Source organism: Hirsutella rhossiliensis, assembly GCF_020360975.1.
Source record: "Hirsutella rhossiliensis strain HR02 chromosome Unknown scaffold00022, whole genome shotgun sequence".
In the NCBI taxonomy this organism is placed as follows: domain Eukaryota; kingdom Fungi; phylum Ascomycota; class Sordariomycetes; order Hypocreales; family Ophiocordycipitaceae; genus Hirsutella; species Hirsutella rhossiliensis.
This window is the reverse complement of record NW_025408688.1, coordinates 491,477-504,685: the sequence shown is the minus strand read 5'-3', so window position 1 is coordinate 504,685 and position 13,209 is coordinate 491,477. Positions and strand designations below refer to the sequence as shown.

At 55.7% G+C, this 13,209-nt stretch overlaps 4 protein-coding genes across 4 annotated transcripts; all 4 read right to left on the bottom strand.

The window, feature by feature from the left end:
- Positions 1–2,835: 2,835 nt before the first annotated feature.
- On the bottom strand, positions 2,836–4,145 carry HRG_11748 (RNase H domain-containing protein; the record flags this gene model as incomplete). The annotated part of the gene is made up of 4 exons (XM_044870218.1): positions 2,836–3,311; positions 3,368–3,505; positions 3,555–3,580; positions 3,697–4,145. 4 exons carry the CDS (start codon positions 4,143–4,145, stop codon positions 2,836–2,838), a joined length of 1,089 nt encoding a protein of 362 aa, XP_044714713.1.
- A 1,362-nt stretch (positions 4,146–5,507) lies between these two features.
- Positions 5,508–6,077, bottom strand: HRG_11747 (endonuclease-reverse transcriptase domain-containing protein; the record flags this gene model as incomplete). Its single annotated transcript, XM_044870217.1, has 1 exon — positions 5,508–6,077. The coding sequence occupies one exon, from the start codon at positions 6,075–6,077 to the stop codon at positions 5,508–5,510; it is 570 nt and encodes a 189-aa protein (XP_044714712.1).
- A 1,964-nt stretch (positions 6,078–8,041) lies between these two features.
- Positions 8,042–8,821, bottom strand: HRG_11746 (integrase core domain-containing protein; the record flags this gene model as incomplete). The annotated part of the gene is made up of 1 exon (XM_044870216.1): positions 8,042–8,821. One exon carries the CDS (start codon positions 8,819–8,821, stop codon positions 8,042–8,044), a length of 780 nt encoding a protein of 259 aa, XP_044714711.1.
- A 3,009-nt stretch (positions 8,822–11,830) lies between these two features.
- Positions 11,831–12,640, bottom strand: HRG_11745 (uncharacterized protein; the record flags this gene model as incomplete). The annotated part of the gene is made up of 1 exon (XM_044870215.1): positions 11,831–12,640. One exon carries the CDS (start codon positions 12,638–12,640, stop codon positions 11,831–11,833), a length of 810 nt encoding a protein of 269 aa, XP_044714710.1.
- Between the last annotated feature and the right edge of the window lie 569 nt (positions 12,641–13,209).

The following is a 13,209-nucleotide window of genomic DNA, read 5'->3' as shown; positions in this document are numbered from 1 at the left end:
CGACCATCGTTTGCTTTAACTCGTGGCCTTGGGAGATTGCACCTTTAACGTAGCGTTGAAGGTTATGTACGAAGACCTCCTTCTCAATATCATCAATTGGGTCAAACTCAAGGAGACGTTGGCCAACTGATTCAAACTTCCGTACGGTATGGGGTACCAAAGGGGATGAATACGGCTCTGCAGGTAGCTCTGTCGGCGGCGTCTGGTCCCGTACCCTCTCTTTGAGTCTCTCGAGGATTGGCTTTGATTGAATGGGTGGATTCCTGTTTTTGAATGCCGAGAGGATTGTAGACTCCTTGAAGGCTTTGACGCGGATTGATTGGATCATAGCGAGGAACTCCAGCTTGGTGATTTTACTCGCACCACTGCGAATAGCAAAATCGACTGCCCGACTGTGGTAATGTTTATACGGCTGAAATACCACGACGTCAAGCGGTTGAAGGAGATGCGTAAGATGCGGAGGCAATGCAAAGAGCACAATATTATGGGCTTCAGCGTACTCGATAAGGTCAAGGGTATGGTGGGAGCCGTGGCCGTCAAGGAGCAATAGCCTCCAAGCACCTTTGCTCTTTGCATGCTTATCGAAATGTTGAATCCACGGCAGATTGAGCTGATCGTTCGTAAATCCCGTTTCCGTAACACCAATAAGGGTATCGCCATCTAGCTCCTTGATGCCGTACCACTGTTCGAGGTGGACCTTGCCGGATAGGATCAAAAACGCAGGGATGTATCGACCATCGGCAGAAATCGCTTCAACGGCTGTTGCCGACTCCCTGTTTTCCTCAATACCAAAGTATTGCGATCGCCTTGATTTCGTGACGACAACTTGGTCCCTGCCAATACCAATACGGAAGCCCGTCTCGTCCATATTCCAGATATCAGCCGGGTTAATCCCGTACGAGGCAATCGTCTCGTGGAGCTTCTTGAAGTACTCGGTAACGTGCGGGACTGATTCGGCAAGCTTGCGTTGGTTATCGAGTACCTTTTGCTTCATAATATGATATCCCTTGCGTTTAATAAAACGGGATATCCAGTTTTTGCCAACAAAGCATTGGGAGTCGAAGGGTTCGTTGCGGGTACCATCAGGGCCGACCGTGGAGCTTAGAACCCGATTTGCTGCATCGCGTAATAAGTCCTTCCGCACCGCAAGTCCTATACGCTCAAGACGATTGATATACAGATCGATTGAGTCCTCTTGAGCTGGCGATAGCCTCGTATGCGTTGCTTTATGGCCGCTGCGAGGTTGGATGCCGTGAAATCGCAAGCGGAGTCGTTCGCGTGGAACCCCAAATTCCTTAGCCGCAGCGCGGGGACATATTGGGATTTGCCTCAATGGCTTTAATAGCCTCGGCTACGCGCCTTTCAAGCGTAAGCTCTTTATTCTTCATAATGTGCCGTTGTTGAGGTCAAGATAGAGGCTTGAAGCGGTGAAGTGACACAGCCAGGTGGTTGACACAGACAGGTGGTGAGGACCCACTTTACGTGGGTCTGTGGGACGAGTAGTCAGAGGCACTGCGTCAGACTCGCTAAGCCTAATCTAGAGCTGTCCAATACTCGGTTCCGAGCCCAAGGAATTCGTCCCGATCTAATCCCTGAATTTCTCTTACATCCTTCAATCCGTCTCTTGCTCACTTGACCTGTCCCTTTCCAATTCTGGAGCCTGTCTGATGAGGTACAGACCACTCTCCTCCGCCGCATTTGACGAAGAGTCCACCTGCCTTTAGCCGTCCGGTGTAGCTAACCTACCAGCTGTGGGGCAACCACAGGTATAGGTAGAGGTTTGTGCTGAAAAGAAAAGGTTAAGACAGAGGATGTATGTTAGTAGGGCGACGGTCGTAACTTGGCGAGTTCCCGGCGATATACCGGGCACCCAGGATCTGTAGCCTTGTGTGCTCCTTTTCCACCGCACGCTGCACACTTAAAAACGTCCGAGGTGCAAGTCGACGCAGAATGGCCCGGTTGGGCGCACTGTCCACAGATCGGAGCTGGCGCCTTGCAGCGATAATGCAAGTGTCCGTAGAGGTGGCAACGGTAGCATCTCGCTGGTTGAAGTCCCTGAACAAATGGTCGCGTGTATGCACACTCGCCATTCGCCATCTCAACCGTTCGTTGTGCAAGCAACCTGTCCACCTCCTCTTTCTTATCCAGGTGTACCACCAGAGAGCGGTATTCCTTGTCGACAGACGCTGTCCCGAGCCATCGCATCTTGTGCACTTTCACCCCGTTCATCCGCTCAAACACGGCGCATCCGATATCATCCGTCGCAACCCCACGATGGGCTCTATCAACCCGTAGAGGGTACCACTGTTCCCCATATAGCGTTCCCTTGTCGAAGTGTGTCTTTATCCAGGTGTCGTTCTGCCGTACTTTATCGACGTATCATCGTCTTCTGCCCCTTCCACAGAACGTAAACAATCCACCATTCAGCATTTCATCGGCTCAAAGGCGCTTCTTTGCTCAGCCTGCTGCCCGTCAGCGGGACGTTCAGGCGCGACAGCCATGTCTTTCGTTTTGGCCTCACAGGGCCGGTTCCGGAGAGCACCCTCCGCCCGGCCGAGTCGGGTAAGAGAGAATGGGTGTGTGTGCAAACAAAGGGAAGGGAAGGAGGAAAGCGGTTGCTGCCGCCTAGTGGCGAGGGCAGATCGTTCCAAAGAACGAGCTTGCCTTCGCCACCTTGACGAACTGGTCGAAGTCTCTGCCTATTGCTCGGTTGACCGCCGCGCTCGGTGAGGTGCCAACCTCATCCGATGTCGCGGCGCGATCTTCCGGCAATAGAAGAGATGCTTTGGTTCTTTCGTCGACCACATGAGCACGTCAGTCGCGCATCGTCGTGGTTCAACCTTTCGTGGTAATCAGCGAAGTCCCCGTGGTGGGTTCTTGCTGCGAGCAGATGGTGGAGCAGAGGTCGTGGAATGGTAAGTTCTGGCGGGCAGCCAGTCGTGGCATCGAGGTCGAGGACCCTGTACTGTTGGGGTGCAGAAACTTCCACCAGGCTTTGAATGCGTCTTTTGGTCGCTGCCTAGCGACCTTGCGCAGATATGCCAGCGTCGGGAGAGCGTCTGCAGGCTCGGGTTGAGAGGTTCCTGCCTTTGCTAAGGCGTCTGCCTGCTCGTTACCTGGGATGTTGGTGTGGCCGGGGATCCAGCGGATCTCAGTGGCACCATGTTCTGCGGCCAAGGCCTGGAATTCCAGGAACTCCTTCTGGGAGGAATCTGATGGCATGCCTTGAAGACACGTCGCGACCGCGAGGTTATCGAGGCATACGACAATCTGGTCTGCAGCCGGGAGGCTCAACGCAGCACGCAGACCCTCTAGGAGCCTCTCGCCTCGGCATCAAAGACCTCAGCAAGCCCAAGACGGCCGTTACCGCTGAGGACGGTGAGTCCATCCTGATGTACCGCATAGCCGTACCCGCGGCTCCCTCCGGGAGAGGATCCGTCCGAGTAGACGATTGCTGTCCGTGGAGCAACTGATTGGAGCCACTCGCCGAAGTTTGCCGCCGATTCTTCTTTGGCGCAGTTTGCAGGGTCCACGCTGGTCGCTGGCGAACCTACGTGCGAGAAGGTCTGGCCTGGCGCACCTTGGGAGCAGCTCGTCAGTGCGACGCAGTCTGGTCCGGAAAGGTTGTCGTGGACGCTGGTATTTTAACTTAATGGCCCTGTTGATGACAGGGGCCCGGATCGGCTTCGTTCGCACCGCAAGCGGGTGCGCTTCGTCGAGGACTTGAGACGGGCTGCGAAGCGCGTTCGACACGCCTGGAGCAGGTGCGAAACTGGCGGTATGCCCGCCTCCCGGTGCCTGGCGCTGAGCGGCGTCGTCTTCCAGACCGGGAGGATGGCTCGCATGGCCGTGTTGAGCGACTTGTCCATCCGCCGGATGAGGTGCCGTATTCTTGATGGCCCTTCCTTTGCCGGCTTATTCCATCGCGGGCAGGTCATGCCCGGGTACCACGCCTCTGCCCCAAAGAACAATTGCGGCTCGATGCAGGCGCGGACGGCTCTCCGGACCGCACCTGGTAGGGGGCCGCGGTTGGTATTTGTCAAACCCTTGAGATGGTAGGCCACTGATTGCGCTTTGGCAGTCCACTTCTCGACGTGCGTCTTGAACGTCAGGGTGCTGTCAAGCCAGATGCCGAGCCACCGCATGGCTGAGCCTGGCCGCTTTTCTACCTCGCCATGGAAGACTGGAGGTGCATTCCTCGGTGTAGTTCGGGAGAAGTGCATGACTTCAGTCTTCTTGGGGTCGAAGGTTATCGCGTTCGCGGTGCCCCATGTCATGAGTTCGTGAACATGTTTCGACGCTCTGTGGGCAGTCTCCTCCAGGGAGTCTCCGACGCAAAGGACGGCAGTGTCGTCTGCATAGCCGAAGCGCCCTTGGGGTTGCTCAGGCGGTAGATTGGCTCTGTGTATAGTAGGAAAAGTATGGGAGAAGCTGGCGATCCTTGCGGCAGTCCGCACTGCAAGGGTGACGAGGTGTCATGACATCCTGGTAGCGGACACGTGCTGCTCGGTCATGCATAAGGAGCCAGCCCAACGAGCGACATTCGAGGCCATCCTTGCTGCCGAAGGCGAAGAATGAGCCTGCTACGAAGGACAGTGTCGAAGGCGCCTTCGACGTCCATTGTCACGAGTGTGGCGACCTGCTTGCGCGAAAGCCTCCTCGATGTCGTGTACCAATGCGGCGACAAGGTCAACAGCGGACCTTTTCGGCAATGCGCCAGCTTGTTGTGGGTGCAAGACACCATAGTGGACGGATGCCCACGCCAAACGGCGCGCAATAAGCCGTTCGAGGCCTTTGCCCAGACAGGAGAGGAGAGATTGGACGCCAGGCGCGGGCCTCTGACAGGTTCCGACGCCCCGGCTTCGTGATCATAACCACTTCCGCTTCCTGAAAGGCTTAGGATGGTGACCGATGTCGAGACAGCCCTGATACAGCTTGTGGACGAGGCTTCCAATGGTATGCCAGACGGCACGGAGCATCTTGACCGTAATGTTATCGGAGCCGGAGAGGTGTTACCCGTGCGAAGGGTCGCGTCACGGACCTCCTCCAGGAAACGTTCTGAGCGAAAGGAATCGTCCTCGCTGTGTCCACTGGGACCCACGGATCCGTGATGTCATCCTGCGAAGTGCGACGTTCGAGCGTTGCTCGTCGCAGGGCGTTGGCTTTGTCTAGTTGGGTCTCATAGACGGTATCATCCACTTGCAGAGGCGGTGGTTGGAAAGCACCGGGCGATCTCAGCCAACGGACCGCCTTGAAGACGGACGCACTGTCCGTGAAGCTGTCAATCAGATCGCGCCAGTAACGGCGCTTGACTCGCCGCACGACTCTCTGGAAATTCCTTTTCGCGAGCTGAACCTCTCGGCCGAAACCGAGCGTAGACTCTCCTCACTGCGCGATACTCCACCGCGGCCAGGAGCATTCCTCCGTCCACCAGGGCGCGCTGCGTGCGCCCTTGCGGACCGGCCGGCCTGCAGCTTTGGCGGCAAACTGAAGTAGGTTAGTCACTGCTAAGGCAAGTGAATCCAAGTCTTGAGGGAAGCGGTTGACGGCTCGATAGCCGCCACGCCGTTTTCAACCATCTCTACGAAGCGTCTTATTTCCTCGTCAGAGGTAAGGCGAACCTTCCCAGTGGGTGGGGGCGCTACAGCGAGCTCAGGCAGGGTAGTGCTGAGCGTGAAGTGGTCGGAGCTGGTGGCAAGATGGTCTTCCACCACGGCATTGGCCAAGGCGATATTAGAGAAGGCAAGGTCGATCGTATTGCCATGAGGATTTGTCGGGACGTCAGCCGGGTTGAGCAGGTTCAGACCGTTGGCTGTCGCCCATGCAGCTACAGCCTCGCCGCGGCCCTCGATGCGGCCGGCTTGCCAGCTGTGGTGTTTGGCGTTGAAATCGCCTGCTACCAGACATCTGTTTGGCGCGGGCCATTGGAGTAGTATGTCGAGGGCCTCGTCGTATGACGGTTGGCGGTAAACGTTGACCAAAGTGATGTCGTTGACCGTGAGCCAAAGAATGTCACGAGTTGCCGCGGGCCTCCTCTGATCTACCATCAGTCCAGGCCTGCGGCGGACATAGGTCATGACTCTGGGTCGGGTGCTATTGTCTTCCCAGCTGTCAACCGGGAGAAGGTGTCGTAGGCGGGATGTGTTTTGGTAAGGCATCGGCCGCCCTTTGTTTCTGTCCATGGCTCCTGGAGGAGCACCACATCGTAATGTTCGGAATCGGCGAGGGCAAGGGCGCAGTCGTGCGCCGGCGAGATCTTGCCCACGTTCGCTTGGAAGACTCGCAGAGTCTTATTGCCACATTGATTTGTGCGTGGGTATCTCGTCATGGAGAGACAGAGTCCTCAATGATGCGTCGCTTCTTCGTAGGAGAAGCAGATCTGTGTCGTTGGCCTCCACCCGGAGGTTCGGGTGCCGAGGCCATCATGACGGAAGGCGGGGTTACGGTCCTGGTCGAGCTTAGGGTCGATTCGCTACCGCGCCGTGGGGCTTCGTCATGAGGTTGGGCTTGCTGTCCGTCGTCCCGGGCAGCACTTGAGGTCGGGGTGAGGTGCGTCGATTCCGAGGCGGTCTTCCTGTCAGGCCCAGGCGTTACTGTCTTTTCGGTGACACCACCCGGCGAGCAGGTGGCATCCCGTTCGGGCTGCTCGGATCGTTCTACTCTTTCGTATTGTTCCTTTCGCCGGGCGGACAGTTGAGCGCCCAGCTCTCGGGCGCGAGATTTCTCTTCTCTCGTCAGACGGCGAATGACGCCGTGTGATCGCTTCGGGCGCGCAGGGCACTTCGCAAAGTCTGCGGCGTGGGGCCCAAGGCAGTTCGCGCACCGCTCGAGGGCCACGCAAGCTTCCGCGTCGTGGCCGCGCCGTCCGCACCGCTTGCAGGATGCTTGTCGGTCGCAGGTGTGTCGGGCGTGAAAGTCCCAGCACTTGTCGCACTGGCTGGGCAGGCTAGATCTCTCAATGTATTGGGCGAGCCGACTGGATCCAAACAGCCTCCAGGGCTTATCAGTCGGTTCGAGGAATGACACAATCAAGGTACAGGTCAGGGGGTCGTTCGGCTTGCGCCTGGCGGGGCGCACCCTGATGGGTTTGAGGCCGGTCTGGCAGGCGATTTCATCTTTGGCGGCTGGCTCGTAGTCAATTCTTTCCCTGTAGGTCGGTAAGAATATAGGGGCAGTTTGCCACGGCGTAGGTGTACCATCTCTGGCTGATTTCTACATCTGTCGCGCCCATGTCTTGGGACCACTCCGACTGTCGTTGGACGATAAGATCCCGAATGGTCGCATCTGTTGTTCTGATGGCCCATCCGGAGTTCACCTTGAAAGCGGCTGGGACTTGATGATGATGTTTATTTCGCCATTGACGATAGTCAGAGGCACCGCGTCAGACTCGCTAAGCCTATTCTAGAGTTGTCCAATACTCGGTTCCGAGCTGTTACGGGGTCAGCACTGTTGGCACAGGTGCTGGGCGTAATTGATGTAAATTGAGCTACAAAGAGTGTAAAGGGGAGACGTGTCTACATCGCTCCCTTTAGGAGTCGTGTCCGTGGCGCTCGCACGTGACTAGTCTGGCCATGCCAGATCTACACATCGGGGCGTAGCCCACACCCCTACTCCTCTCTGGCGCTGGTGCCCTTTTCCTGTTCCTGGTCCCCTCTACAACGATCGTAGGGCCGTCGTCTATAGGGTCTGGTGCCGTTACTATCGACGGGGCGTCGCCATTAGTCCTAGCCCGTAGTGGTCCGCGTATTCTCTTGCCCTGTATCTGCAGCTGTGGTTGTATTCCTTCGACTTGCCCCTGGATTTGGGCCGGCTGTGCTTCCGTTGCCACTCGTCGGTGCTGGTATGGTCCATCGTTTTCGAGAGCCGGGCCGTATCTCTGTTCGTACTTATCCAAGGCCGCTGTCTGTTGCATATTGTCTAAAGAGGTCCAGGTCGGGTCTTGCCAACCTTGCCAGCGTACAAGGACTTCCGCCTACGGCCGCGGCCGGTTCTCTTCCACCTAGCGCATAGTATTTCCTCTACTACTTGGTGAGCCTCCCGTCTACTTGGATAGATGGGGTTGAGCGTCTGTGCGTTGCTGACCAGGCATTGGGTCCGTCCCCGCTCTCCGGAGTTGGTCGACGTGGAACCTATTATAGCAGCCCCTCGGGAGGTCTGCTAGTTCAACCGTGTACGGGTCGAGTACCTTGCTTATCGTATACTTAGCGTGCAGCCAGTCGAACTTCTTCTTAGGTCGCTCTGACGCGTAGTTCCGTAAGTCAAGCCAAACCTTATCGCCTACTTCGAAGCGTTCTGCCGCGTTCCGTCGTCTGTTAGCGAAGCGTTCTTGTTGCTGCGTAGCTGTCGCCATTGATGCTTGGCAGAGGTCCGTAATCTGTTGTAGTTTGGTAACAAATTTCTTTGCCCTGGTTTCTGGCGAATGCTGAGGATACTCTTCCGCATATGCTTCCGTAACGAGGGGAACTGGTGACTTCGGCTCATAGCCGTGTATAGCGAAGAATGGGGACATCCCTATAGAGGTATTGACCCGACCGTTTAACGCCATCTGAGCCGCGGGAACCCACTTATCCCAGTCGTTCTGGTTCTGGTTAATCACGGCGCGGAGGTATGCCTGTACTTCTTGGTTCATCCTCTCAGGGCCTCCGTCGGTTTGGGGGTGGTACGCCGTGCTTAGCTGCTGGTCGATCCCCAGTAACTTGCACATGTGCCTCCAAAAGCGGCCTACCCAATTCGAGCCCCTATCGCTCGTTATAGCGTCGGGCCACCAGTGGTAGCGGGCGAAGCACCATAGAAAACGCTCTGCACATGCTTCCGCTTCCATCGTTGGCATCGGTTCGAGTATAACTTCCTTACTTAGCCGGTCCTTGATAACCCAGAGGCAGCGGTTACCGTTCGCAAGGGAGGTCCGTAATAAAGTCCATCTGTATCTGGCGGAAGAAGCGGTCCGGTACGGGTAGCGGTCTAAGTAGACCCCTTTATGCTCGCGCCATATCTTCGTACGGCCGCAGACATCGCAGTTACGCAAGAAACGTCGGATATGCTGTTGCATTAGCGGCCAGTAGAAGTCCCTGGATACGGCTTCTATCGTCCCTTCCGTCCCGGGTGGCCTACTACATGGGAGTCATGAACCTTCTGGATTAAGGAGCCCGTAATTCGTTTAGCGACTCCTGCTCTAGCGGTGCTGCCTTGGCTGCTGCTTCTGTCGTGATCGGTGCGCCTGGCACCCATAAGCGGCCACGTAGTCGTAGGTGCCCCGAGGATCAATAAAGCACTCGGCGACTTGTACCTTCAGCTTAAGCTTGGGGTCGAGGACCGAGATCCGTTTCGTACCGCGTTATAAACGCTTGTAAAGACTGGATCCTGGTTTGCCGTTTGCTGCCATAATTGTTGTAGCTCTGGGTCGTGGAAAACCGTGTGTTCTTCTTCGCCTTCTCCCGCTTGAGTCGACGTTACTCCGACGTAGGTACGTAGGGCTGCTTCTGGAATAAGCTGCATATCTCGTGCTTCGTGATCCGCTTCGTTTGGTCGGTCCTGTTCGCGGCGAGAGCGCGTCTGGCACCACTGCTTCCGTCCCGGACGGTACTGGAGCTGGAAGTTAAAACGCGAGAGATATTCAGCCCAACGTGCCTGCCTTTCCGAGAGCTGTTGGCGCGTCATGAAATACTCGAGGTTCTTATGGTCGGTAAGGATAACGAAGTTATCACAGCTTCGTAGCTCGGCTGACCATTGTTCGAGACAACGAATAATAGCGAGCATTTCCTTATCATGGATTGGGTAGTTGCGCTCAGCCGGTGATAGCTTCTGCGAGTGGAACGCTACTGGCTTGCGTTGTCCGTCGACTTCCTGCGTAAGTGTGCCCCAAGCGCCCAGCCGCTACAGTCTGCTTCTACGAAGGTTGGCCTCTCGAAATCCCATTGAGTAAGAATAGGGCGTTCGTAAATAGCGTCTTTAGTGTCTGGAACGCCATATCGTGCTCGTCCGTCCACTTGAACTTAGTCCCCTTTCCTGTTAGTGCTGTTAGGGTGCAGTTATTTCCGAGGCTTGCGGTATAAATATCCGGTAGTAGTTAACGAATCCTAGAAAACTGCGCACCCCTTCTGGGTAACGGGGACTGCCCACTCGACTATTGCTCGTATCTTGTCGGGATCTGCCTGAATGCCAATTCCTGCGTGAATAATGAATCCTAGGTACTTAATCCGCTTGACTCCAAATTCGCATTTCTCCGGGTCTAGGTGTAGTCCATGCTCGGCGAGGCGTTCTAAAACTAACCGTACCTTCCGGAAATGGTCTTCTCTGCTCCCGCTCGAATAGATAAGTATATCGTCCATATAAGCAGAGGCGAACTCGTCGAGGTAGTCTCGTAGGATACCGTTAATATACCGCTGGAAGGTTGCTGGCGCGCCACTTAGCCCGAACGGGGTAACCATCCATTCGAAGAGACCGTACCGGGTGCGGAACGCTGTCTTCCACTCGTCTCCTTCTGCAACCCGTACTTTATGGAACGCTTGTACCACGTCGACCTTAGTGAACCACTTCGCATCTTTTAGGTTGCGAAGTGTGTCCCCTATTAGAGGAAGGGGGTAACGGTCCGACTTAGTGATTGCGTTCAACGCTCTGTAGTCACAACAGAATCGCAGCCCGCCACCTGGTTTCCTCACAAACAGGACTGGAGCTGCTGCTTCTGAACTGCTTGCACGGATAAATCCTTTATCCACTAGGTCTCGTAGAGTCTTCTTAAGAACCAGGAGTTCCTCTCGTGACATACCGTATAGTGCTCCATACGGTAGTGGTAACTGCTGGCCATTCGGGTCCTCCTTGATTCTGATTTCGTGGTCTATGCCTGGCTTATGAGGATTCAGCTTATCAGCTTCCTTCTTCATAAATAGAGGCAGTAAATCGTGGAACCGCTGGGGTATCGTTCGGCGTAGCTCTGCTTCTGACATGGGTTTCTTTGGTGATAACGCCCTTTCGATATCCTTCATGCTGATAGCGAAAATCGCCGTGGCAGCTGCCTCTCTTCCTTCCTGCTTGCGGATCCTTTCAAAGTAACCCACAAAGGTACTGGCTAGTACGTGCTTTGCTTCTTCGAACTCCTTGGCTTTCGCAGAATATTCTCCTTCCCGAGGTGATCTACCCAGTCTTGTGTAGGTTCATGCCATAGTCGTTTCTCGTGGGGCACTGAGTACGACTTTGTGTGGCATAACCAGGGTTTTCCTAGGATTAGGGGGAATTCCAATCGGGGCACCACGTAGGCACAGATCGTCTGTATGTGGCCGTTGACCTCCATTGATAGCCATACGAGGCCCCTAATCGTTGCTCCTTCCATTGCCCCTGATGCTCCTGTAATAGCTCGCGGTGCTATTTCCACTATAGGAACTTCCAACTTTTCGACGACTTCTTCGTCAACCGCGGCGTAGCACTGGCATCCCTCGTCTACGAGTGAGGAGAAGAGATTGGTCCTATTGATAATGCTTCGAATTATTGTAGGACCAACTTCCATTTTCCTGAGAACTTCTCTTCTTTTGCCACTGCTCCGTTCTTTGGCCTCGAGACCCGTCTTTGTTTCGAGGCTACGCATTTCCGAGAGGATGGGGTCTCGCTAAGTCCTGACTCTTCCTCACTAGAGTCGTTACCATCATCTTCCAGCAAGGGCATGATCCTAGCGGTGCGGACTTTTACATCCCTCGACCGGCTAGGGTCCTGTCCTGGCGAGTAGGGGCAAGCGGCAATGAAATGGGTGTTGTCGCCGCAGCGGAGACAACGACCCTCGTCACGGCGTTTATTCCGTTCGTCCTCGGATACCCACCTCGCCCGTTGCTTCCGTCCTGACCTAGGCTGGAAGCGAACCGTCTTGCTCGTTCCACTTGACCCTGGCCGTTCGCCCGTCCTCTCTGACCCTGCCCTGAGTGCGTGTAACCGTCATTATTACGTCGCCGTCATGGTCGCGTGCGTCACGTGCGTTCTGCTCGGCGGGTAACGTTGCTGACGGTGCCGGGGTGTTGTCGTTACCGGCGACCTGGATGTTGCCGATGCCTGATGCCTGCCCTTGGTCACGTTGCCCGCGGGAGCCCTGCTTCCTCTGCAACGCCTTAAACTTCGCGGTGTGCTCGAACGCCCAAGCAATCGGGTGTAGACGTTGGATGTACTCGTTGTAGTCCTTCGGCATGATAACCGGGACTAGTTGCTCACGGAGAGCAGGAGAGATCGAGTTCCGTAGCCATGCGAGCTTGGAAGCATTATCCCAGCTCGCGCCGCCCGCTTTGGTCAATGTTTCCTCGAATTCAGGGAGGAACTTCCCAAACTCTTGGCTGTCTCGTTGAATGAGGGTGCGCAGCCTGTCCTGCGCCCTCTCTGTCTGCTGCACGCTGCCGAACGTCTGGGCTAGGTGCGAGAAGAATTTCCGGGGGTCTGTGTTGCCCTTCGCGCTCTCTTGCCTCCAAAAACCCTCGACTCTCCTCATCATCTGATCCGGCAAGGTCTGCAGGATCTCGTACCACACGACGTTGTTATTGCCGTTTAGGCCCTCCTCTTCGTCGGTATTGTACTTAAATACCAGACGGTCGAGGTAGAAGTGGAAGGACTCGGGTTGACCGTTCCACTTCGGCCAAGTCATCGGCTTGCGCTTCTTGCCACGGTCCATTTCCTGGGCTGCTTCCGGCCTCGGTTCGACGGGTAAGATCGCCGGGGTACTGAGCACCCCCGGGCTGGGTGTCAACGGTGGCGCTGCTAGGCCTAGCCCGGTGAACATCTTCCGCAGTTCTTCGTCTCCCGCGATCCCAGATAAGATCTGCAAGAGCTCTTGCTCCTTCCCTCCATCGGCTCGTTGCGCCGCCGGTCGCGGTGCCCTGCATAACTACTATTGTCCTCCATCTTGTTCGTCCGTCTCGTCGTCCGATCGATCGTCCGTCTCGTCGTTTAGCCTATCGCCTGTCTTGCTGTCTGTCCTGCTGACTGTCCTGCTGTCTGTCCTGCTGTCTGTCCTGCTGTCTGTCCTGCTGTCTGTCCTGCTGTCTGTCCTTCTGTCTGTCCTGTCTTTTGTTAACTGGTAGCTCAATATGTTACAGGGTCAGCACTGTTGGCACAGGTGCTGGGCGTAATTGATGTAAATTGAGCTACAAAGAGTGTAAAGGGGAGACGTGTCTACATCGCTCCCTTTAGGAGTCGTGTCCGTGGCGCTCGCACGTGACTAGTCTGGCCATGCCAGATCTA